Consider the following 27815-nt stretch of genomic DNA (forward strand, 5'->3'; position numbering starts at 1 on the left):
TCTGCCCTCACTCACTGTCCTTGCTCGAGGACATTTCTGCAAAGGAGCTTTCTCCAAGCCATACAGCGGCACATGATAAAGGAGATACTGAAAGCTTGCAGGCAGAGAGGTTTGTGTGTGTGTGTGTGTGTGTGTGTGTGTGTGTGTGTGTGTGTGTGTGTGTGTGTGTGTGTGTGTGTGTGTGTGTGTGTGTTTGTGTGTGTGTGTGTGTGTGTGTGTGTGTGTGTGTGTGTGTGTGAATACATAATGCTTTGATGTGAGATGATTTCACACATTCAAATGCAGCCGGGTGGAGGGAGAGAGGTGGCAATTTGAAATGTTTAATGTGATTGTATGCAGCTCCTGAATAAAAAGCTTACTGTCCACGCAGGACAATGACTTACTGAATATGTATATGTGTTTATACAGAGAAAAATATATACTTTTATACTATAAGCTGTTGATTGAAATACATGATTCAAGTATCTGACACGCTTGGTTTCTGAAACTCGATGTACTAGTAACGCAGCCACAATATAGTCTTGTATATCATTCAAACATCATATCTCTGCTTCTTTAAAAACACATGAACACACTGAAAAAAAGGAAATTGCAGCAATTTATCTGATATTTACTCTTTTTCATGATCTTTTTTCTTGGATTAAGTTGCTATTAAAAAAACAAGCAAAGGAGATTACAGCTGACACGATCCTTTGTTTAAAAAACAACCACGATAACAATGACTAAAACAGAATCAAACCCAGAGCGATTTTCATAACACTGATAGGCTGAAGTGTGCTGTAGTGCAGTTTGAGGAGTGTGTGAGTAGGCAGTTCTGCATGGCTTGGCGATACTCAGTTATCCAAACACATACTTACATCCATCTGTGAACTGTGACCCCCTTCGCAGTACCTAAGCCCAGCTGACATTTGAAATATATTTCCGTCTTCCTGTGGATAAGATTTAGACTGCACCCGCTCGGCGCTGAATGGTTTTTCTGTAGCGTCAGGATGTGACGGTGGCACACGCAGGCAGCAGCAGCAGGAGCGCCGTGCTAATGATTCAAACCTGATAAGCTGCAAGGAGCGTATGCCTGAGCATGCATCGGTGCGTGCTTCGCTGGTGAGTTGGAATGCTCAACACCTGATTATCTCCATGCTGACTTCCAAGAGCTGCGGCTAACATCTGCCCAAAGCAGTTCCTTCGTTAATGTAAGGGGCTTTCCACGTTTTTTGCTAAGATGGAGGATCAGGCAGCATTAAACAGTTCTTTGGACATGTCTCAAATGAAAGGATTTAAGCTCAAGTATAACCACTAACATTTAAGTTAGGAACCGCTGGATCTTAGAATGTTTTGGATAAGTGGAAGAAAAGGGTAAACTGGCCCTTGCTGAGCTTTTCCCGTCTTAATCCTCTTAAAAAAAAAGCTTCCCCTGAGTCAACCTTTGACTCAAAGGCGAAACTATGACCTTCGGAGCTGTCTATCGTTAATCCAGATCTCACCAAGCATTCAATCAGAACATCTCAAAAAAAGGTCCCTGACTTACAGACGGGTTTAATAATGTTCCTAATGCACTCCAGCAAAAGTGCAGAGAAGTGTATTTTGGGACTCTGCAGAGTTCCTCCATTGAGCCACCACTGGAGGGTGAGGATATCAAACTGGTGGGTCTGTCAGTTCTTTTCTTAGAAAGACAAAATCCAGACTTGACCCTTTTTTTTCTCTGCCTGTGTCCCATTTTCCCAGCTGTCAGGCAGTTGTCACATGAAAACAAAGGCAGGGATGAGGTGGAAAACACATAAGCCTACCTATGCAAATCCTTACCTCAGTCAGTGACTGCGAATTCTGAGCCGCACATTTTTCTAAGCTTTGGTATATCACATTCGAAACTCCTATCTTGGCACTCAAACTTTACCCCGTGCTCTCTTCTCACTGGCAATGTGTAGGAAGAGCTGCCACAAATGTCAGGTGCAGTGTAGGTTGCAAGATGCCAGAATTTAAGAGTTTCATCGACGTTTCACGGACACTTCATATTTACCAAAATCAGTTTGTAGCCCTGCGCAGATTAAGGGCTTCTCTAATTGCTGACACTATCATGTGGACACTTTGATAGGGATGTGAAAATCAAAGCAGATAAACATATTTGGAATACAAGTCGATCATTTAGGCTTTTGGTATAATCACCCAATTACTGCTCCAGAAAGATCAAAAAGTGATCCACATGCAAAGCAGTGTTGCTGCACACCAAACACTGCTGGTGGGGGAAAACAGATTTGTTGTTAGTAGAGCAAAAAGGCTTTCATGTTACAACTAATGAACGAAATAAGTTAATCGAGGCACAAAATAAATAGAGCGAACCAGTAAAACCCTACGTTTTTCTTTTTTCCTGTGAGACTAATAAGGTGTTTCCTGTGTGCTGCAACACATCCTCACACCCTGACAGACATTCGCCCGATTATCAAACAAATCATTGGGTTATTAGGGAAATGAATTCCCATCCTTTTAATGCATCATTTTCAGAAATGTCATACAGTGCTAGCTTAATCAAGCAGTACTTGTTAGTGGTGAGTCATTTTTATTAAGCAATAAGGAGATATTGTGTAACTCAACCAGGGGTACGGCCGAATTGTCAAAAAATCAGCTCCTATCGTCTATTCCTATCTACCATTCCTTGCTTGACCTTGGTGTGAAAAGTCACAGGGTTAAGGAATAGTGGATAGGAGAATTCAAAAGGACTTAGAAAAGGGACTGCGGTGCTTTGAGAATCCGACTGCACTTACACTGTCCCACGTATTTATGATGCACAAGCGGACGTTATTAATGTGCGTCTGCTGCGGGGAAACTGGAGTTTTCTATAAAGCGGATGACTGAAAGCGTTGTGGGATAGCATTTTCTCCTTTCCTTTCGTAAAGGAAGGTCCAGTGTTTCCTAAGCTAAAGGAGGTTGCAAAGGAAGTTTCAAAGCTCCTTTCCTAGAGAATTCGAAACAGTTCTCATCATGGCGGCCACTGAGGTACTTCCAGGGCATTTCGCTCCGTTAGGAACCTTCCTAAGCTAAACTGAATATTCGACCGCAACCCAGGTTTATAACTTAAAATCACGACCATGCTTATGTGTGAGCCACGCTGAGTGATTTTTTAAACGTTTCAGACCCGGCTATGGACACGTGCACAGATCCTTAAGTTGATGGCACTGAGGAGGGGATGCTGATAGCTCTTTGTGTGTGGGGGAATAAACTCCAGTATTTCATTGTGTGTTTAATTATTCCCTGGATAGATCTAAAAAACATGCTGGGACAGGTAATCAGGAGAATCTATACATTTAAAGCTAACTGTTTAAGGCAGAACACAGGTGACATTTAAGAGGCTGGACACATTTGAAAGGGGTTAGCCCAAATGTGACTTCATATATATTTAGTCTTATCCTGTTATGATCACTCAAAGCAGTGTTATTGTATGGTTTCCAGAGCAGCTTTATAGTTCTCTCTGTTACCCTTTTCTGGGGCCTCGGAGGCATGTACTAAATGCAGAGACAGCAGGGAGAGCCGTGTAAATGGTACTTGTGTGGCTGACAATTAGCGTATTCCCAAGTCTGCCAGAGTGCCCGATGAGAGCTGCTCTGTGGTGTAGAGTATCAGGAATCGATACACACGCGGCAGAGAGAAAACCATTAATTCGTATTAATAATGGATTAGCAAGTTATCATTTTCATGAAGCAACACTTAGTGGAAATTTGTCTGATGGCATCAGCTCTGGTTGTTTTAATGGAACACTTCCATTAGGGCCTCTTCGGTCCATTAGCAGGCAACTTGTTTGCAATTAATTCCTTAGAAAAGCTGCCTCCCCTGCAAGTTATTTACCCAGATAAAGTCAACTGTACGTCAGGCTGTTTGTTTAAAACAAAAGCAAGTTTGCTATCTGCACTTCCGTTTCACAAATTAACACCAAAGAGCAATATGTTCTTTCCCCCCCGACAAAATCTACTGTATGATACAGGACCTTTAACATACTATAATATAAAGCTGGGTTTCCCTGCTTTTAATCCATGTATTTCAAATCAACATGATCTGTTTCTATTATGTAATCACGACATAAAGAGTATTACTCTTTATATATAAAGTACTATCCACTCCCAGAAGCCAAATCATATTTTTTCTTTCCCTTTTAAAGAATGATAGTGAAGTGGCAAAAGATTGATAGAGCTTTGAAAGCTTTATCAAAACTTTAGTGAAATTGAAAGAGCGATGCTATACATCATCTCGGAGATATTGTACTTAAGATAACATATCTTAACCTATAGAATAGAAAAGGAAAGAAACCATCAAAGTTTCAATACCCCTGTGGGCCATAAAGACAGGCTTTCTATCAGGCCTTCCAGCCTTCAGTGAATTATTCAAGACAGCAGAGAAGAACAAGGACTCTAAGTGCAATTACCCCTCGCTCCTCTCTCCTCAGTGTGAGCAACATTAATGGAGTGGCTTTCATCTTCTTGAGCCGATTATGAACGAGGGAGGTATGTCTTGAGTCTGCTCTGGCTCTCTTGTTGTCTGTCAGTCATTGTGTGACATTTGAAAAAAACAGGAACCACAATGTGCTTTGGTGACCGATGCCAGGAGTTGGCATCTAAAAACAGCTGTTTGAAAAACATGCAAGGATAAATGTTTCATTGTATAATTTTTAAAAGGTGGTATGTGGGTGTTTCTGCTATCACATGAGTGGAAATGTGAGGGTTTAATTTACCTGTGGTATTTAAAGTGGCGCCCAACGTAACTCTAGCCAAGGATGATTCACTACCTGTGGCTTGTTTCAACCCACCTCAATCCTTAAGGGAACATTTTAACAGACATACGATAGAGACATACACTCATTTCTTTGTCATAGTTTCCTAAGACAATACCTCTTGTGTTCAGTGAAACATATACTGCTAAAATGACTGTGATATAATGACGGAACTATACTATATATTTCTCAGTTATTTTTCTCAATGCCAGCAGCCTTAGTTTCTTGCTGTTGGACACACCCACACAATATGGACGATGCAAATGTAAAAATGCAAAATGGCTCGCCATCTCAAAAGAACAGGCTTTATGAAGTATGAGGCGCTAACCTAAAAGACAGGCCTGCTAATGTTTCGACGGAACAGCGTAGCTCATCTGCATAACCCTGGGGCTACATCACCTCTGATGTTCATTAAGTTCGCTTGATGAAATGTTCTCATTTGCCCTGTCGTGAAAATAAGTGTTTTTCCATTCCTAAACTGTGAAGGACGACTGACTGCTGTATTTGGAGGCATGTGTGGGTGGTAGCAGTGTCAACCTGGGGACAGTTGCAAGCAAAACAAAATACAAAGAAGGAAAAGCACATTTTGAATGCATCTTGAATATGTAACAACGTATATGGCGTGACCGCTTTGTAATGGAAATTCAAACTGCTCTGTAAAGTTGCCGTGGGAGTAGGAATGGAGATTCTTGGGAAAATGACAGGGGACTTGGTTAATGTTGATGGGTAAAGTCCAATGGTCACCTTGGCACAGGCTCTGACATTAATAGACCAGTGTGGGGAAAATGTTAAGTGTGTTAAGTGATCCCAAAGGTGGTGGGCTGGGGGGGGGGTTCCTGCTGCTGAGACGCCTCCCCGCTTCTACAGAGATCCCGTCATCCATCACCACGCACCCCCTTGTGACCCCACTAACCTCATTAATTTGCCTCCCCTAGATTAGCCCTCCCTCGGAGACCACAGAGAGCCCCTACCATTGTTCTGATCCAGTCACCCACATGGCCTGGAGGGCTTAAGTAATTCCACTCTCCACTAGCCAAAATTGAGAGAAAATTAAATTATGTTACTGTAGGGACACGGAACAACAAAGAAAACTCTGGCTTTCGGCCAACAGGCTCTTTGTTGATTCCCTTATAATTCAACATTTATAAAAAAGCTAAAGTGACCATTTACCTATGAAGTAGTTGAGATCCTAACATGGTTTTTGCTGTGACATAACCAAGGGATTTCCTAAGTTAGATGCATTTAAATGCATCTTGGAGGATGCTGCAACAGTAAACAATACAAGGGTGTGTGGCAATGTGTCTTATACGCCTCGATTAGGTCCTATTAAATGCTGTGTGGGCAGAAATGAAATACAAAACAAAACTAATAAGTCACAGTGAGGAATTGAAATGTCTTTTGTCAATAAAGCCATCATTATGAAAACATCACTTAAATGTCTTTTTCCGACACTGGCGGTTCTTGTCGTCCCGTGGCGTTGCCCAAATCCGGGACGCAGCAGAGGGTTTGGGTGACCGCCTCTGGCCCTGCTCTTGAGCCTCCTAATTAAACTATTAATCTCACATCATTAACATCAGATGACCCCTCCCCCCCCCCCCCGCTGACATTGCTGCACTGCCTTATGAAAACAACTTCCCATGAAATCTACCCAACCTCTAAATTGCGTTCCTCCAACGGCTCGTCTCGCAGATGTTTTCTCAACTATATTGTGGTTTCTGAAAGTGCATTTCCTGTTGTTTAGTTCTCCCTCCACTCAGCCTCCCTTTCTCTCGCCTGTCTGTGTGAGGAGTGTGGACCACAGCTGTGTGCTAACTGCATTACTCTCCAAGTGGCTCTCCAAGGTGGATATGGTTACTTTTAATTAAAAAAGAATCAATTTCTACCCCTGTCAGTTTTTGAACTGGGTGACCATATGGACACTAAAAATGTAATCCAATTTCTAGCACCCCAGCCCCCCCGTCTAGGCACCCCTCTCCAACCCACTTTGGCACTTCAATCACATCAGTCATTGTCGGAGCTCTAGAATCCATCTGAAGAGCTTGTCTCATACGTATATTTAAGATATGCTATATAATTGGTTATTTTTGGAGTTATATCTAAAACTGTGAGTATCTGTATATTCGTCATTGGGGTCCGATGGGAAACCTCTTAGTGGTATAGTCATTGGACAATAAAGAAACACTTCAGAACACCCAAACTATTAGTGGTGGGAGAACACACAATTAGGACAATAAAAGGATGTGGCATGACACAGTGGTTTAAAAACTCACATAAACTTATTCAGTTCATTATGGTCACATTGTAATCCACTCGGAGGGGAACGAGCACGACTCGGTGGTTTGGCCGCACCTCACATGAAAAGCAGCCCAGGATTATAACATGAGGCACCAGAAGAGACACATACATCAAAAGCTTATTAAAGGCAGAGAAATAACTCACAATGACAGCACTACAAAAAGATAACCATTACATTTAAGTGCTGGGTATGTACGACTTTGAGGCTGACCTTGTGGGCCACTGGCCTATTGTGTACCAGGAGGCTGTATCGGGAGCTGGTTGATTGGGTTGGGCTCCCCGGGGATCGATGGTGTGTGTGCGATCGGCACTCACAGTAATCACACTGTATCGTGTGCTTCCCAATGACAATATCATTTGAATGATGCACAGGGCTATCACGTTGATAGTGCTGCTCGAGGATATCTTGTACTTATTTGTCTTCCAAACCATGATGAATAGTACCATCTTAACTATAACAAACTGACAAACAGTATGACAACACCCTTTGAAATGTAGCCGTAACAAAGTAGCAGGTAAATTGAATAACCTCCGGATGTTATGTAAGGATAAGCCTGACACTGATCACACGTTTGGTACCTGTGGTTGCTTCGCCTGTTGAACTTTTTCGAGAGGGAGACAAGGACACCAGACCATGTAATCAGAAACTTGCCAGGCACCCCACCCATAATATCTGTCTGGTGTCTGCCCTGTAATACAGGAAATCCAAACCAGAACTATGAAGTTCACATAACTAAGTTGCATACAAATTACAGGCATCAAATGTACCCAACCCTGCTATTAGTGGTAGGTGTTATTTTTGCCCCCCGACTGTCTTTATTTTAATTCTATGTCTGTTTGCTTTACAGTCTGGGTAATAGCAGGTCTACGCATTTTCCCATGTGTGATTACATTAAACAACAACCATAGATTAACCTCGGACAAGAGCCAGGCTTTTCTATAACTTAAATTCTATCTTTCTCATTGCTGTATCAGTGTTTGAGAGCAACTTCAATCAAACAGCCTGTGCCAGCTTGTCACAGAAGAGTATCTTTGTCTGTTAATTAAAATGCTCGGCTCTGGATTTATATCCGGGAATGATATGATTACTGAAATTAGAGACCAGAGCAATCTTGCTCTCATGGAGACAAAGAGACAGATCACAAAAAGACTAGATGTATAAAAGTAAGAGCACACCAGACCATTGTTCAAATTAACCCCCAGTTCACAGCACTGCACACAGTCAAATACCTGGTAGCTTGCTTTGTCTAGCTATGTGTGATGAGACAGATTGAGACCACCATGACAAAAGATGTTCTATGTTTAACTGCTTAAGCCCTCCTGCACATTTTCTTAATATACAGTAGCAGCCAGCTGAATAATAAGGGCCCCATCCACACAGACTCAGCACATCTAAATACAATCTAAAATCACCTTTTTTCTTCCATCATCTCTAATAAGAATATGCACTTGAATCAATTCTGTGCATCCCCTTTGGGGCAATTAAAGCAGGGGTCGAAGAGCACAGGTACACAACATAACAGAACAATTAACAATGCACAACCAATTTATAAATGAGTGACATGGCTTTGTCAAGAGGAGAGCCGTGCTATTTATCCAACAAATGTCCTGCACATATTTTTACACCATTTCATTTCTTATAGATAATTAATGATGCAACATAGTTCATATCTCACTTAAGAAACTACTGCTCCAGTTTAGGTTTGGTTTGGTCCCATCTAAAGTAGGGTAGCAATTGGGATTTCTTTTCACGATTTCAATCGAAGTGTACCTGTTAGTAACTTATTTTTTGTAGAGGATACTAGCTCTTATGGCTTGTTTTTGGTTAAAAGTAACCCCATTAATTGAATTATAACTATGCACTGGCTCCAAAAGCGCACCCTTTCATGGCATGCACAGATATGTTTCCTGCATCCCATTAAATAGGAATTCAGTAAAATCCCGACCCTCTGCACAGTGCACCCTCCGATCACATGTGGCGCCCACACTACTGCCAACACTACTGCACTGTTTCAGCCAAAAAAACAACATGCTTTCATGTCAGTTTGGATTATATTACTGGAGTGAACACATTTTATATTTTTCAACGATCTCAGTTATCGAGCGGATCGTAGCCTAGAGCAAAATCATTCTTTTTTAAAGCAGCTTCTGCACGTTTTTGCTAGCTAGCTATGACTATGAGTGTAGCTGGATTGATTATCCTAATTGAGGACTAAACTAAAACACTTGTATTTTCTTTAGTTGTTCACTTTTAACCACACATGATATATTTCACACTGTATGTGTCTGACAAATAAGTCCAATTATTTGAAAGATAAATGGGTTCTGTACTGCTTATCAAATGGCAAAGGGTTTGTCTCCAAATGACATTGCAAATACTGTATAGCCTCCTCAGATTACCTTTATATTTCCATTTTATTCCCATAAATACCAGTTTATTCTCATGTGTAGTTAATCCGTTTAATTATTCTTGGAATATTGCCACTCTAGTCCTATCACCATAGATTAAGCGATGCCAGACCACCAAGTAAAAATCTGTACAATGTTTCTGCAAGGTCAAGAGCCCACTGATACTGTGCCAAACTGTAGACAAGCCGCATGGGACGGAGATGATAATGCAGCGCTGAGTGAGACAAGACAAAGGGTACAGGAAAACAAATCCTACCGGACCAATGTATGAAAGCACAGTGCAGTTTTCGTGGCCGGGTGGGGGAACGGGAGGGGTTGGGGTATAATTGAATTACAGTGACCCCATGACAGCACTATAGGTGAGGTCATCTGCTGAATTAATTCTGTCCCTGACCCCATCCACTTGAGGGCCCTAGTTCTTGGCTGCCCTCGAGACCCAAAGGCGCAGCGATGGCGACACATCTTTCTGAGCGGCTTCCTGCAGCAAAAACCCTCATTCAGATTGACAGCCGGGCTCAGAGGCCGACGGGGCAGCACGATGTGCACTGTAAGCTTCTTTTTTTTTCAAATGCTTAAGCTCTATACTTTGGGACATTCATTAGACAAGCTGCTCTGTCTGTTTGTTGGAATCCACCAAAGCACCCAATTGTTAATTAAATTCATATTCTATTTTAAATGAAAGTCTATGCTGCTCAGCATGAAAGCTTGTTCCCATGAATTCCTGCAGTTAATTAATGTGCAACATTGTAGTGGGTTAAATTATTTTATACGAGGAGAATGTCTACATAGGGGTTGTATTTGTTTGACAGGTTAGAAAATATACCTGGGATTATTCTGACAAATAATTTGCTTCTTTTTCAACTAGGTGTGGATAAAATGAGAGGGCATACACGCTCTTACGTCAAAATATAAATAGCAGTCAGGATTTCCCAGGTGAAGGAGGTTACTTACTGTCTGCCTGAGAGGAGAACACCAAGCAGTTGAGTAGAAGCAGGAACAGCAACGCCCCTCTGGGCAGGAGGGGCGCTGCCAGGTGAATATTAGGCACCATGTTCCAAGTTGGCACTGCTCCCTCCTCAGTCGCCCGCTAGACACGTCCCACTCTGACAGGATCAAAGACTAACACCTGCGAGAGCAAACACATGCACAACAGGAGAAGAGAAACATTAGTATTCAAACCCACTATACATTTGCATATATTTGAATGAGCATAATAACACAGTAAAGCAGAAATATCAAAAGCCAGTCGCAGAGCAGAACCAAAGGAGACGGGAAATGTTGTATACTTGTAAGAAACCCTTACCCTACACTTGTAAGAAAACAACAGCACAACACTTGAGATCTTTGGTTGCGATCAACAAGGCACCCAATACCCAAAACAAAATACTGCTCGGGGCAGTGGAAAACACAAGTGGAGCGAATGTAACACGCTAACTACATCAGTGGAAGAGTTAGGAAACAAATGCAGTACAATGTAACAGAGAGGGGTGATGGGAAGAAGGAATACAAAGAACAAAGGGGAGGTCAGGACGCAGGATTAAACTCCTCAGCTCTGCTCCCACAATGGGGATCAGTTAAAAACCCAGAGGAGCTCCTTAACAGAACTCCCTGAGGTCCCCCGCCCACTTAATGTTCCCCATTAAGAAATTGAAACGGTGTCTTCCAGATGGGCTCAAATCACACAGAGTGCAATGATCTCATAGCATGACAACATGTATGCCTACATAAACATTTAACTCAGAACACACCCCAAGGGGGACATCGTTGGTCAACAAAGCGGCGGCAGGTGTACCACAAATTAACCATAATTAACTAAGCAATAAAACAGAAAGCATTGGCCCATCGTCTTAAGTAGTGGGAGGAGACACAAAACAAAAGCTGTCCCTCAAATTAAACCGCACAGGCATGGATCTTTGTCTTTTTTAGGAATTAGATTTGTCGTAGGAAATGACTAAGCCAGCTGATTAGATTTGGGTATATGACCTTAAATTTGTTATAGCCTGCAGTTTTGACGTCTAATGCTATTATAGACAAAGCAACTGTGTATCCCCATGAATTGAGCTAACTACATTTCTTATTCCTACACTCTTGCCCATGGCCATCAGTGATGAGTAATCATAACGCTGTAGAGCAGACCACAATATGGTAAGGATAGATATCTCTCTTTTGAAGGAATTAAAGCAGCATCTCCAGAGGACTTCTGAAAAATTAACTAAAATGAGAAAACTTCTAAAAGTTTTAAACTAAGCCTCTTTTTGTCTTCAAGGGCTCCCTGACAACTTTTCTGTATAAAGCTTTTATAAGAGGCCTATTGGAATTGAATTGAAATCTTTCTCGGCTCATCTGTTCCGTCTCACGGCCGAGTTTATAGTGGCAACAGAACAATGGTGAACGCTGATATTTGTGAGAAGAGAAGGACAGGCGCCCACAATGCGGAATATCTTGAGGCTAGCTGGGTGGCCGTTCAGCTTTGGTCCATTCAGCTCTGCTAAATAAGTTTGAGTGTCAGGAACACAATGCCTCCAGTATCTTGTGGAAAGAAAACCTTTCCATTCTTAAGCCTGTGAAGGTGTTGAACTGCTCATTACTCATGTGGCTATTTCAATGAGTGTGGAAAAAGTAAAAGAAAATGCACACACCGGGCACCTTTTGACCAGCCTCTTTGTGAACCAGGACCAAGGGAAACACTCTGCTTGACAGAGATCTTAGGAAAGCAAGGTTTCAAAAGTTCCCTTTTATTCATCTGAGCTGTGCTTTAACCTCTTTCGACAAGTCACTCCGCAAAGGAAAAAAAAAACAGCATGGCTGAGTATAATGAGGTGAAGGTATGCTGTGCTTGAGTCTCGTTGCCGGTGCCTCACCTGGGCACAGACATGCAGACAGGTATCATTGACGGATGGCTCTTCATCACTGTCTCTCTCAGGAATGTGCCTTTGGCTCTCGTGTCTCCTAAACTAATATCCTGATGTTACACACCTTGCATCTAAGGAATTTCCAAAACGGGGCGTGCAGCCAAGATCATCCATCGTCAGTGAAAGTTCAAGCTGTGATCCTATCAAGGAGTATTATTCTCCTCCCAGCATGCACATCTTTGAGAAGTACCAACAAGTGCAGATGAAATCATTTACAACCTCTGGAAAAAACAGATCCTTCTTATGACTTCACCTTCACTGATAATTAGAAAGAAGCTCATTGTTGGGGTGGTTAGCGTCTGCTGACCAAAAGGTACACAAATACACAGCTTAGGGTGCCAAAGAACTGCAGCAGACCCCTACTCAGCAACCCTAATTTAAAGACATTTAGGCCTTATTTTTATTTCAACTTAATATTTTAAGTTAGTTTTGCAAAAAAGAGTGTAACTCGTACAAGTTTGTTGGCTGACAAATTTGTTTTGACACTCATTTTTCTGTACGCCAGCGTTGCGTTGGTTCATGTCAGTGGGTATAGAGTGAGTGAGGCTGATAGAGTTGGCTACTCGCCGTGCTCCAAACCCTTGGCGGTGGAAGGATATCTTTTACAGCAGATGCCAGAGAGAGGCAGATGCTTTTCATCTTCAATGAGACAAATTCCTACAGCGAGGTTTATTCTTTATTTATATAGCTGCTTATTTATCCCAGTGCAGGCTGGTGCCTCCCAGCTGCACACAAACACTATGGGACAACATTTGCCACTGTGTGCATTAGTGCTGTGGCGGTAGGGCTACTGAGAGAAGGACAGAGCACCGACGTGGATACGGTGCAGTGTGATCCAAAATCTGATCAAGTAGCTCAGCACACAGGAAGATATTGTTTGCAAGTATGTGGGAGAGCGAGAGAAAAACTATAAGAACATGTAAGGATGGATGTCTTCCCTTGTGAAATTGTATGTGAAACGCATTAATGCTTTAATTCTGAAGCCTGGTTGGAGTGAGAGTAAGAGAGGAAAGTGTTTATGAATTGTGGCTCAAATGATCATCCAGATTAATCCAACCAGAAGTGGAGATCCTAATTAATAATCACAAGCTGTGTAACAAGACGCTTCATTACTTTACAGCTTAGCAACATGTTATACAGTTTAAAACACAATTGCACAGGATAAACTAATATTTCATAAACCAGTTTTGGAAAAAGTCTACATGTTTTTCAAACGACCAATGGTAAAATGATGGTCTTCTAGCTAACTAAACTTAGACACAATTCTGTCGGGCATTCACTTGCAGAGATTCCTGGCACAAATCCACCTACTTTCAAGGTACATGGAGAAGGGAAACAGTGTGAGGAGGTCACAATGTCAGCAACAGTTGTAGTGAAAAGAAGTATTTCTATGTCCTTCTTTCAGCCCTTTTCTGGGATTTGATTTTGCTCGAGCCAATGGCTAAGCTCAATTAAGCTAGTTTATGGAGACCAGAGTTTGGTGTCTGGATATAGAAAAATACTTATCCGGACAAAGTCAAAAAATGGTTATTTCCCTCGACCTCATTTACTCTTATAACCTGGAGAATAGGCAAAGGAAATGTATAACACAACCGGGCTTTAAGCTTCCTAGGCAGGTTAGCTAATGCTAATATTAACTAAATGTAAGGTTTAGATGCGGATACATGCTAAACACAATTTATGGTGTGCAGCATTGGGTCCTGTGTCTAATTTGTCAAGACATATCCTATATATAGAAGATAAGACACTATGGTGTGCAATTTCAACACACACAAACAGTGAAAGATAAGAGAAGGTCATTCAATTGAAGTTGAAAGGACCCTAACGGAGGGCCTTCAGAGTCTGGGCTGTCTGGGGATTTTTCAGTAGTGCCGTGCGTGGCGTATACTGTACGCTATAGGCAGACGGCTAAGAGGTTTACTGAAGTAATTAACAAAGGAACAATGGCTCGGAAAATACTGAACGGTAAACTGTGGAGGACAAAAGAGCCTTTGAGGGAGTTCAGAGGGGAGGGGAATATAACAAAAAACACACACCTATCCTATTTGCTTGTTTACCAGGCACATGAGGTGCCTGTCATTCAAGTCATAACCCCTAGTGTGTGTGGCAAGGGAGTGGCCACCCATACAGAAGTGGTGTTCCACAGACTGACAATGACCAGAGGAAACAAGGCACAGCTGTAGAGCGAGCGCAGAGGCCGAGTAAACACTACTATTACACTAACTACAGGTAGCATCTCTGCTCTCCATCGTTTCCATCCCTCCTACTCATGTTCTCTCTTTTTCTCCGTCTCTGTTTAATAGGTCATCCTGAGTGTGAGATGTGGGGGGGTGGGGGGGGGGGACAGCTGAGATATATAGCTAGCAGTGTGGGGAGCTAATCATGGCCGTCCCTGGAGGTGATAAACCCAGACCAGAGAGGTTTGTGTTGGCGCAGGCTGCATCGGCTCCATAAACACAGTTACAAGCTGAATTTCGACAGCAGTGTTTTGGCTGCTGATTAGTTTTCCATGCCCTCCAAGGCCAACCCTCACAAGTCTGTGTTCCTTTTTTTACCTCCATGACAAAAACACACCGCAAGACCCCGGGAGAATGACTGCAACCCAGACGAGCCCCGTATTATAAAATGAAAGGAAGAGAATGAGGCTTTCCCTCCAACTCTGAACGCCTTTCAGACGTGATGGTGTATGTTCTTTGTTAAGAGTCCTGCATCAAAATGCACCTAACAAAGCCTAATGTCCTGTGACCTATCAAGTGTTACACCACTTTTGTTTACAAGCAGATTCCACAGAGTTAATAGTTAACGACACTGCAGAGAAGAGGGACTGAGAGGCACCTGTGACATATAAAAGCACTTCCTAAAGTTGAGCAATAGAAAGTAAGAGGGCCTGATTCTGCTGAGCTATAATGTAATAAATCACATGAGTCTGTTTGTCTGGATGACTCAAAGAAATCCGTCATCGGTAATTCAAGTAATAACGCATAATAATACCATATCCATGGGAAATGTATACAGACATTTACAACATGACACAGAGTCCTGATGACGCACTGTGATGTAAACGGTGACGCACAAGGGTTGGGACTTAATGTAAGTTAATGTTGCTAAAAATGTCCTGAGCTCCTAACTTGCTTCTCACTCTGGCTTTACCCATATGATACAATGTCGATTGGCATTTAGTCTGGTTGAGTGAACATTTAACAAAACTCAAGCGCCTCCATAAATTGCCGCTGAAGTGGGATTTACAATCACCTCTGGGGGGCTACCAATCCTTTCAGCTGCAAATCAATCTTGAAATGAGAGGTGATGTGTATTACACTGATATGTATTTCACCGAGTAGGAGAGACATACCAGAGTGCCACTTCCATTTGAATTTATTAGAGTGTGATTATTGGCGTTGTCGTGCTGCAGAGCAAGGAGAAAATGGCGTGCACTACAAAGTGCCGGGCAAAGGGGTCGGCAATAAATCAAACAACAGGCTCAATGTAAAACAGACATTCATCAAATAAAAGCAATGCTGTGCATATCTGGAACAATGGAGTGTGTGAAGCAGCTTTCTGTAGAGCAGCACCGAGCTAAGAGCCATCTTCACAGAATACAAAACCGGCTGAAATGGATTATTCCTGAAGTCAGCCCCAATTACATTTAATTTAATTTCTAAAAACACACATTTTCTCCTAAGCAATGTAACAAAAATGTGTATTGTTTAGACATTTATCTCCTTTAATCTTTGAACATTTTTATTAGCATCATTGATATTGTTTAAGTTTTTTTACTTTCCTCTTTGGTTCTTATATCTGTTTATTGTGAGGTATCATTACTGTGAAAAGAGGTAAATAAATAAATTGTGGTTGTTATTATTTAGGAAAACCTCCAAGGTAGGGCTTCAATAACAAATTATAGAGAATAATAAAATAGTAATGCTTTGTATTAAATTCTGAGTCTCTAAAAATGAACGCAGCCAATATTGTTGCACTAGTTCAAAGACTGAAGAAAAGTTTGAATATCTGTAGTTGTTTACAATTTAGAGAATTCCACAAATGATTTACTGCATAATTAAGAACTTTGATGAGTTATGGCCAAACATTAAATTAATAAAATAAACTGGGACACAATCTCAACGGCAGATGTGCATATATATCAAAGGAAAACTCACACTGTCAGGCAAGAGAGATGTGAAACACGTCACCACTTGACGGTTTGCTTGTGGACAGATGGTGCCATAAAATGACTAGGCAGGCAGCACAGAAGGCATGGACGCCCCCCCACCCCCACCCCCTCCTAACACCAAGACTTCAACTTCCCCACCCCCACCACCCCCTGGGCAGAAAGCCTTGTCTCCGCCAGCAAAAGACAAATAGAGTGAAGGCATGTGAGCATAAAGACTGGCAAATACAGAGCTCATTGGATCAATAGATGGGCTAAAGGAGGCAGGCGTCTAAGCTAACCTCAATCCACGCATTTGTCTGGATCTTCAGCAACCACGAAGAGCAGAAATATTAGAAAAATTACACTTTTTAGACTGTGATAGAACTTAGGAAGAGTTCCAGTACAATGCAAACTGAAACACTGTAAGCAGGGCTTCTCACTACTATTTTCGATGGGGGAAAACCCTTTGGGGATTAAATGTTTTTATCTTCTGTCGGTGGCACTGAGGTGAGCACATTTGGCTGAACTTTGTTTAATAGGGCAGAAGGGGCTTTTGAGGGCTTCATACTATTCAGCAGGTGTCTCTACACTGTTCTAAATCAATTACCTCTAGTGAGTCAGTGCTTAGGGTAGGGGGTATTGTAAATCAGCTTGGTGTCAGGCCAGATTAGTGACTGTTACGGGCTGGGAGTGAAGCTCTTTGGTCAACAGGGACCCTACAGAGGCATACATGAGAACCAAGCTGTGGCCCCAGTGCTCAAACAGAGCAGCAACTCTGGTAATTGTTTGCCACATACTTTGTACTAAGTTTGGGCCATGCATACTGTGAGACTGGCCCGAGAACTTGTTATACCCTTTACATCAGTTTGATGCATCTGGTAATTGGACAACTCAAGGAGCAGAACTGCTTTAGGGCACTTTTGAATTTTCAGGATCTTCTATTATGAATCTGATCAAATACAAATATCATGAATGCTCTTGTTTTTTAATTCATAAAGAGTAGTTTTTATTCAAAAGTGTATCCAGTGCTGACTTTGGACACACATTTTCTTTATAGTAACTAAGACAATACTAGTTCAATTTAAACCGGAAGGATTAGCTAGACATCTAAGCACATATTACATAAAAAAACTGGTCACTTACTAGCTCATTGGTACTGTGCTGATGACGCTTGTCCAACTGCACGCATCAGAGCACCTCCTTATCTCTAGTATGCAAATTTCATTCTGATGAACTGTTGTGTCAGCAGCAATAATTATTCAGCAGAGTTGAGGACATGCAAGCGTAGCCTTCATTCACTTTGGTTCGGTCAGGGCTGCTACGTGCAGATGAAACTGTATATTTGCACAATGGTTTTATTATTCCTGCCTACAACAGGCATGACAAATACACTGTGGTCCAAGGTGCAGAGGAACAAACCCAGTGTTGACACTGGGAAGGGTTAGACTAACTTGGGATAAGTACTTCCTATATAACCACGGTTTTGGGGTGGGAAACAGAAACATTGGACCTGATGGTGTCTAGTGCAAAGCATAAGGTCCTTTTTAGAAAGAAGGTTATAAATGTGGTTGAAGGAATCTAAAAAGGCACATAACATATGCTGTTCTAAGACCAGTCTTGAAACAAAAACCGTATCTGTTAAACAAAGGAAACCCAAGACTCCTGGTCTTCCAGAAACAGTTAAGACAGATTTTACATGGGTTAGTTGCCTTGGGGAGAAAAAGAGTATCCTTAAGTCCTAATCCAACTTCTTTCCTGCCTTTTATTCCAGACGGCTATCCTCTCAGCCACTGTCTAACTAGTGAAAAGAGGCAGATTCTAATAAGCCATTCGGTCTTTCTGTCAGTCTGTGTTTCTCTCCTTCCCTGTTTCCTCCTCTCTCTCTCCCTTCCCTGGCCATGTCTCGTTCTCTGTCTCTTTCTCTCTGTCTGAGCCACAAGCCAGTCTGTTGGAACAGATGGAACCATATATCCCCATTGCTCTCCGGAGGCCTGGGGATTTAAAATGTAAAAGAGATGAGTGCAGAATATGCAGGGACAAGTCGATAAAGGGCAGGAGAAGCAGGGATTCTCAGCTTAGACCATCTTCATCAAACACGTACAGTACTGTTAAAAACTGTGTGTGTGCTTTAGAGCAATTACCGACCAAGATGCAGCCTCTAAACTAAAAACAAACCTGGCGTGTCTGTTCTTACCGTCTAGACTTACTGTGTAATCCAAGAGTGTATCCTAAATGTTGAGCAGAGCAGAAACACTCTTTTGGTAACAGAGGCAAAGGGCCCAAAATATGTAGCTGGCAAACTAACCCACAGTACATTTGATTATCAGTTTATAGTTGTAAGTTATTTATTAAGCAGAAGTTAAAAACATTTGGATATTTTTTTAAGCAATAACAATAATTATGATGATCAATGTCGATCATTATAGTATTTATTTTGGAAAATATGCCATATTTTATTTTTGCCAGCTTCTAAAATGTGTGATAGCTATTTCATGTTATCACCACTACGTTTCAGATATTTGGGGTTTGGACAGATTAAAACAACACTAGACATTCAAAGTTGTATTTTTCATTATTTTCAGAAATATTGTAGACAATAAGACAATTTTAATCTCAAAAAATATATATTAAATTGTTGTTAGTAGTAGGATCTAAGAAAAATGGAAAGCAATCAGGTTGTTGTCTGCCAGCATTCTCAAAAACATTGCCGCTTGGAATAGCTTGTTGGGAAAAGTTTTCTAATGCAACCTTAAGTTACGTTGGCCAGGAGTGTTGAGTCAGACCTGCCTTCATTCACACCTCACCTTCTGCCACCTTTCAGGTAATGAGAAAGCATCTAGACACTGGATCTGTCGTCTGGGAGAGGATTTTGCTTCGTCCTCCATCTCTGGGTGGCAGGTTGACAGACAGGAAGAGTGAAGAACAACAGGCACACGAGGTTGTGAGCAGTACAATCGATTGCCAGCTGACTAGCAAAGTCCATTATACTGACAGGCCGGAGCCACAACACGACAACTTGCACTCCACCAACGCCCTCATTACTACCTATGAATCTCTCACTGGGACCAATCTCTCCCTGCTCTACTCCTTTTTGCTCTCTCTTGCTTTCTTTCTACAGTGCATCTCCCTGGGAAAAGCATAGGGCTGAATTTCTTTCTGTCAATCTGATGGAAACCTTTTAAAAGAGGCAGCCTCTGCACTTAGCTTTATGTACTAGGCAAGCAATGGATACTGAGCAAAGATGACGTGAGGTAAGCACCAATAAACCATAAATACCATCTTGAAGAAATTTCAAATGTATGAGAGGAAGAACCTCTGACATATTAAACATTTCCCTAAGTACCAACCTGTCTTTTAGCTACACTATCTTTTCCTCTTTCGCCTCCTACATCCCCTTTAGTTATTCTGAAATTCTAAGTCCTTGGAGGACTTATTTATACTCTCTCCCCTTCCCCACCCCTTTCCTCCCAGTACAGCTGCAGATAGGATTTACCTGCAGCTGAGACAGCCTCCAGACTATCAATTACCACCAGTGTAGAGTCACTGTTTTGCAGCATGGCTAACAAGACATACACAGACAACACACAGAGCACACACAGAGCGCACACACTGACAGACATATCTCTGAGACATCCTGTTAGAGACATTTTAAACTGACGACGAGACTCAGGATTTTATTGATAAATCAAACTGTTCGGTTAAAATCCATTCCACAAAAAAAGAGCATGAAGATATTCAATCAAGTTAATTGGTATTTAGATCAAGTGTTCTCTGAAAGAAGAGCATAAATTATAAGTGAAGATGCCAGAGATGCTATCTTCAGAGAATGAATTTATAGAAAAATCAGTAAAACTTCAAAATTAGGTCACTCCGGGAATTACAATCAGATGTAGAGACAGAATTCAGAGCCCTAAAGAACAGCAGAGCTAGTGCTAGGAGTAAATAATACAAACTATACAGCCCTGGAAAAAAGTAGGGGGCCACTTCAGCATTATCATTTTCTCTTGTTTTATTATTTATAGGTTTGTCTTTGAGTTAAATGATTTTTTTAATTTATTATATTCTATAAACTACTGAGAACGTTTCTCTGTGTTGGAATTCAACAGACACTGGAATGGCTGCCAAACATGTAGAGATAAAGATTTAAGAAACATTTGGAGTGGTCTCTTTTGTCTGGAGCTGTCTGTGTCAAAGCTGCGTGAGGTAAAGTGTACTGTTTGCATGATTACAAAGTTTTATAAAAATCATTCACACGCAGAACTTGGAGGAGTCGCTGCAGTCCATTTGAATGAGTTGTTTAACTGGCCTGCTGAAAATAGAAATATAACTAAATTCTCCCTGACGTTTCATCCCACTCTCTGACAACGATTAAAGTGAACACCAGGCGTTACACATTGGAGAGAAACACGCGGGGACAGGACCCGTCACTCACCCCACCTGATCCGCCCTGACACCTAAAGTGCCTCTGTCAGGTCAGCAAATGAAAAGCCATCACAGCCAATGTTGCAGTCATCAAGATGAAGTCATTCCAGAGACTGGTTAAATGCTATCTTGCCAGGGCCTGTTAAACTTTGTGGAGCATGTTTGTGCTCAAGGCGTCTGTTTGGAATCCCGGGCTTGATGCTTTGTTGATGCACAATCACAGGAGGTGCACAAATCTCAAGGTAAGAGAAATCATGTAGGGGGCATGGGCTAACACGCCCCAATAAAAGTCTTGTGAGGATTACAGCCTGCGATGTAGCAGCGCTTGGTCACAAAGTGGGTCCAGTGTCAGCCTGTGAAGTAAGATCTGAGGAAGGGAATTCCTTTTAAGTGAGCCATCGTGTCTAGCCGTTGCAGGATCGCACTGATCATTAAGGATAACATATTCAGGTCAAAAAGGTAATGAATGTGCATGAACAATTGGCTATATGGCAACTCTCTGTAGAGTGCAATGCATCCCCATTAAAAAGACACCAAGGGTGGTTTCTGCTCAACATGTGCAAACACATACTATGCATTATTACCTCAGACATAATATTAGATCGCCTTTCCATGAAGTTTACAAGCGTTTGCATGATTTAACTGTTCATCCTGAGTTTCCATCCAATCCAATGAGATGCACAAAGGGGTTTTCCTAACAACTGTAAAGACGGAACTGGTTATCCTTTTACTTCCCTTTTTCTCGACCAGTTCTCTTGTCAACCCAGGCAGTGAAGTCTGCCATGTTTACTAATGTAGAAGCAACCCCTTTATCAGGGAAGAGATTTGTAGGGGAGAGGCAGGGGATTAGCCACCAAATTACCAGGCAGACAGCATCCCTGCTCCAGGGTTGTGAAGCGGTAATCTCCGAGGCTGAAGGGGGAGATCCAGATAAAGGTTTGGGATTGGTGCTGTGGAATTCTGAACTCCAAAGTGTACATAAGTAAGATATGAAAGTGTTTTTCAAGAGAGCTATATTTCCAACGCAAGTTCCCTCTTCCATTTTTCGTTGGTAACTACTTAAACAGGAACAGATCACATTCTAGAGTTTCAGCTGAGTTGTTAGAAAACCACACAGAGCAAGACTTCTGATTGGTGAAATCTTTTAAACAGGAATTCTGTTGCTAGGCAGGGCTTGTGGAATTAGAATTCAGTGGCTTTGCCCATGGTACTTGCATTGTCAACCCGCTGCCCTCCCTTAAACAAGCACTGCTCTCCTCAGAGAATACCCCCCGGACACAGGAATGTTTCATCAACGCCTCAGCCCCCAGCATCCTCACAGGGCCACAGTGGGCCAACAGGCGCTGCGCTGCACAGGCAGGCTATAAATAAGTCAGGCTTTATAATGAAACCAAATGAATCTCCATCCATCTCCGCAAAACAAGCCAGGGACCTCAGAGTTCTGCAGTCAGGGCCTGTGTTTGAGGATGAACCCAAAGATGAACAAAAGCCAAAATGATGCTGAATACATCCCACTGTGAAACATGCAACACACAGGCCATACTCTCAGATGCCAGCAGGAGTCCACATCTGTGTATGGGTATCCAAGGCTTATTATTCCATTATGTGATATCTTATTGGTAGTAAGGAGCCATTCCTACATGTGGCTATTTGAGATCACAAGCAGCGGACTTTTGAAAAAGAAGTCATAACTAGGGAGGAATTGACAGGAGGTCTGATAAAGCAATCAAGCAGAATGCAGAGTCTAAGCCAGGCATTTGTAGAAATTGGGAGGCTGAGCAAACAAGTGTGGAGGTGGAGGCAGAGGGATAAATCCGCCATACTCCCCGATCCAAGCACCAGATAAATCAGACCTACATTCAGTTTTATTTGCTTTACTGCAGTTTAGCATCAGTTATCCACTCACACACAGCACAAGCTGTGACCTCTAATTCCCTTTTAACGACTGTCCAGTAGCCGCACATCTGACCTCGTCTCTGGAGAAAAAGCGATAGGCCTGTAAGATATTTGCAGAGTGTCATGCAGTAAAAAAAATGCATAATAGAACAGAGCAGCAAGCATGATTCATAGTATTTTCCTATTATGGAGTAATAGTTTAATGCATGGAGGATTTATGTTATGCTATGTACCATGACCACTGCATGTCTCCAACCTGCATCACAGCACATTTCACTATACAAAACACAAGATTTGGCCTCGTCATACATACAGAGTACAAAAACTGCAGCTGCCCCTGAATATGGAGAATGTTTCAATCAATGTGGAGGCGTAATGGGATGATGTGGAATTGAAATGAGTTTTGTGCAAGGAGGGAAATGTCCTCTCGGAGAAAGCGGATTTGTGTCCCCATTGAGAAACCCATGGCTGCAGAGCTGAGTTTTAAATGAAAGGTGCAAGGGTATTAGCACAAAACAGACCTCAGATGGCTTGCCTAAACTGGGCATTAAATGTATAGATACATTAAATGCACACATGCAGAATATATAATGTAAAAACCACAAAGAAAAGGACAGAGGGTAAGAGGAAAGCTGAATATCATCTAAGCATTATGATCCACTTTAAAGAGACTAATGAGCTCAGTGCCACAGATGCACTGAGCTCTTACAGAAAATGTTTGATTCAACACTAATTGGCAACAAAAATAATCACCTTCTCCAAAATAAACCTGCTTACTTGGATATGATCTCAAAACCTTAACATGCGTCTAGCAAGCCTATGTTGATGTGTGTCAAAGCACAGACACCCTTAGCTCAATCAAACACATCCTCTGCTTTGGGCAACAGAGGAAAAGCTTTCTTGTCAAAACACTGCTGAATTTAGTGGTAAAGAAGCCCTTCTTTCTAAACCTTCTCCTAAGCACCTGTCACAATGATGAGCGACTGACTGCAAGAAAAGAAGTGACACAACTGAGACAAAACCGTGACTATCAGCACAGCTCACACATCTCACAAGCGATGGCCTCTGATTGACATTGCACATTATGCAGGACATATCAGCCACAATCACCCCTAGCAGCGTGAATGTGTTATTTAGTACAGAACAGAGGATTGACAATTAAGCCTTGTCATCATTAAACAACCACTCACAACCTTGTCACCATTGGGCAACAGTTTTTTACACAGAAACAAATGAGGCTCTGCTGGCATTTTAAGGTCTGAGGCAGAATAATAAATAAGGCTACACTTCAGGTACTGCATCAAAGGTATTCTGATTGCCCTTTGAGAACCAAACAAAAGCTAGTAGGTTTTCTGTCATAGATTAATATCTGGCTCCACTGACACATTCGCCTTCACAGACATTGATCTGTGATTGTAAGCAACCTCTTTCATGTCCCGACTGGGACTGCAGTGATTAAGCAGATCCATCATGCGTTAACAGGCCATTACACATCACCCAATTCAACGATGATGAGAAATCAAGTTCTATGGAAAAATCCATATGCTCAGCCCATAATTACTTTTGAGGAATCCGATAGGGAGAGAGATCGAATGATTGACTGTTGCACACAGAGTAATTTATTTAAGAGGCAAGGTGGTCATTTAAGTGAAGGATACTTTTTGTGTTTTAGTTAGGAAACTTCATAAGGAACATTGGTATACAAATTGCTTAGTTATTTCCTGAGGTCAGTTAATGTTTCTCTAGAACATTACTGGTGACAAAGTGACTGCAGCAAAGTCGTAAAAGTGGAATGAAGGGTCAGCGGCCTCCATGGTGGAGGTGAAGGAAGACGACCTGCAGGTTGACCACTGTGGATAGGGATTGGCTTTGTTTGAACAAACGACCATGGCGGACAGTTTTTTGTCTTGTTTGTTTATGGTACTGAGCAGCTGTACAGACATTTTAACAAAGTGTCCAGCTTAAGTTTCGCCTCAAGGTTATTGTTTAATCAAGTCTCAGTTACTACTCCAACAGTGGACTAACTGCAGTGTGCTATGCAGCCTGGGTTGCAGTGCTGAATCATTAACTAAAAAAGTAACATAAACAATACATTCACTTAAAATGCTAGCTAAGCTCTAGCACGACTAAGAAAAAAACATAGGCCTAGTTCCCAAGTCCCCATTGCAGTTAGGCAGACCTGAGAAGCACTCTGCCATTTCAAAGACCACACAAAACCAGGCTGACATGCTGTCCATGTTCTCTGAAAGCTTAAGAAAGCTTGGATGGAAAAGACCAAGTTACAAAAAGGATATTTTCCCACTGACATCAGGCTCCATGTATTGAGCAACTTGCTTATTGTGCAAGACCTGCCACATATATTGTGACCAAGAACAAGATGAACTGAGTCCAAAAGTTTTCTCATAAAAGCATAAAAGTGTTTAATATTGAAAAGGAGCCAGAGATTTAAGACATAATTACAACCGAGGGGAACATTTATTACATTCTCTGTTGAAACGAAGGTAAAAAAAGTTTCCAAGTGAAATGTCTTCCAACAAGAGTGTAGCTGATAATCACAGGGAGAGAGGAACACACTTTAAACACGCAAATCACACTTTAAGACACATGTATTACAGATTCAACTTTGATGAAAGCAGAACCAAAAATCATAATTTGTGACTTCCAAAAGTTCCCCTCTACAATTATCTTGGATTTCAAACTGTTTCAGTGTCTCCTTCTCACTGGAATTCTTGTCTCTGAAACTTTACCCTCCAGATTGCCCAGGGAGATAAAGACAACTGGAAAAACAGGTTGTTTGGCCTCGGTGTGGGCCTAATGCAGTCGAACGGCAGGGCGCCTCACCTTAGCAGCGGTAGCTAGGGGACATTCTATGGCCCTTCTATTCAAAGTCCTCTGAATACGGAGGGGAGGGCTCGCACCAGACAGGGCAATTTGCCAGAGAGCCAGCCAATAGAGCTAAGCCAAGACGAGGTTAAACTATTGTTTTGGCTTAACAAGCAAGAGTGAGCAAGGACAAAAGAAAAGGGGACAAAAGAATCGTAAGAAAATACCTGACCATTGAAGTGTATCACATCATCTTATTTCGTTACTTTAAATATAAGAAGAATTTTGTGAAAGGTATATCCCAAGATAAATAGGCACTCAAACAGTAACAGGGATAGACAAATAAAGTTCAGAGACTGAGAAACTCTTGCCACTTTCCAAAAATGCACCTGTGCCTTATATGTTTTTAAGAAGTGATAAGTTGTGTTTTCTTCACTGACAGGTAACAACAACTCCATGGTATGTAATTCACACTTACCAATGCATCTCAATTAGGTCCACTTGTAGATAAATCGTTGTATTCCTTTATTCCAGAGAGAGAGAGAAAGAGTATCCAAATCCTAGAAAAGAAAATCCAGCGGTATCCAAGAAAGATTATCCCTGAAGGAAGTCTTGTGAAAAAGTGTGCGAGCGAAAGTAGTCTCCAGTTGGTGCTCAGTTATTCCATTCACAGCGTTTCAGTAAACCAGTCAAACGATATTTTGGCTCCCCAGCAGTACGTTTCCAGCTGTGGCTATAGAGCAATGTGGCTGGGGGGAGAGCTCCTTCTGAGGCAGAGCTTGTTCACACACTGAGTGGGAGTTCAGGGACTGCCCGGGAGAAGCCAAACCCACCATGTGATGTCACTGGTGTCAAATTTCAGTGTGGAGAGGGAGGAGGCTGCAGGGCCTTACCTTTTTGAACCCAGACCAATAACACACTATTAAGACATGCACCTGCATGTGGAAAAAAAGCTCTCAGGTAAAAGTACACGTAATTATGTATTCCAGCAGCTGAGAGACTTTATTGGGTTGTTATCTATTGACCAGCTCCCAGGGGAAGAATGTGGCCTAATAAACAGACTTATCTTAAACCTAACTAAAAAAGGGAAGCTATTTAGAAAGTCCAATATTCAACATATTTATTCTATTTTAAATTACGTTAAACTATTAATAGATTCTATGGGTTTTACTTTCATATTTATATTTTATATATATTAAAATATATAGAAGGAAATCTTTTTTTTTTAAAGGTATTTTTTTTTTTTATCTTTAAAGGTTCTGCTTTGCATGAAATTGTATTAATGTCAAATAATGCATCACAATTTGTCTCTTTTATTTCTATACATTTTTATTTTGTATTGTGAGCCTCTATATTGCATGTTTTCAGTGATTAAAATAGTTTTTAAAAATGTACTATATATTTTTAGTGTGTCTCTGTCCACAGTCTACACAGTAAAAATAACCTCTGTGCTAAATGGCGCATTTACAACAATGTTTATTAATGTGCACTGTGCCTGTTAAACACACAGAAATATAAGAATCCATAAAAAAATCCATTAAAGAAAAACAATAACGTGATTACACGAGTCTAAACTAATCAGTCCTGTTTCGAATGGAACTCCTGCATAAATATGCATATATTTTAAAATCAATCTGCGATGATGATATCACAGAAACCAAGGGGTTAACAGAATGTGACCTTGAAACATACCAGCATTCCCACGGGACATTTCCAATATAGCACTTGCAGTAACATGATTTCTGCATAATGAGCTAGAAAAAAAGGGTCTCTCCCTCTCACTCGCTCAATGAGCAAAAAAAAAAAAAGGAAGAAGGAAATAAATATGTAAAATCCCCATTCTTAAATCAGCAAGGCGTTGAGTATACACACACACACACACACACACACACACACACACAACTCCCAAACACACTGGTTCTCACTCCCTCCGGTCAAACTCTGCTAGCCGTGGAGCTAATCATCCACAACAGATGTTCAGAAATGTTCAGTTGGATTTACGACAGAGCTCAGAGGAACAGCCAAGTGAGCCTCTGGTGCTGTTTTTCTCTTCCGTCCTACAAGGACAAGGGATTCACTGAGAGAGGATGTCAGCACAACCATTCTCTTCCCCAAAAATTCCCTCACTCTCTGAGATTCACCAATCCGAGACGAC

At 41.6% G+C, this 27815-nt stretch overlaps 1 protein-coding gene across 6 annotated transcripts in view; it reads right to left on the reverse strand.

Annotated features, from left to right (window-relative positions):
• Positions 1 to 26437, reverse strand: part of LOC134865608 (receptor-type tyrosine-protein phosphatase F) — a 115453-nt gene extending 89016 nt beyond the window's left edge. For all 6 annotated transcript variants that reach the window (XM_063885249.1, XM_063885248.1, XM_063885247.1 and 3 more), the window contains exons 1-2: positions 26139 to 26437; positions 10409 to 10583 (exon numbers count right to left, since the gene is read on the reverse strand). In XM_063885249.1, the coding sequence (XP_063741319.1) occupies positions 10409 to 10508 (100 nt within the window). In that variant the 5' untranslated portion in view covers positions 10509 to 10583; positions 26139 to 26437. The remainder of the gene's footprint in view (positions 1 to 10408; positions 10584 to 26138) is intronic.
• Between the last annotated feature and the right edge of the window lie 1378 nt (positions 26438 to 27815).

Source organism: Eleginops maclovinus, chromosome 6 (assembly GCF_036324505.1).
Source record: "Eleginops maclovinus isolate JMC-PN-2008 ecotype Puerto Natales chromosome 6, JC_Emac_rtc_rv5, whole genome shotgun sequence".
In the NCBI taxonomy this organism is placed as follows: domain Eukaryota; kingdom Metazoa; phylum Chordata; class Actinopteri; order Perciformes; family Eleginopidae; genus Eleginops; species Eleginops maclovinus.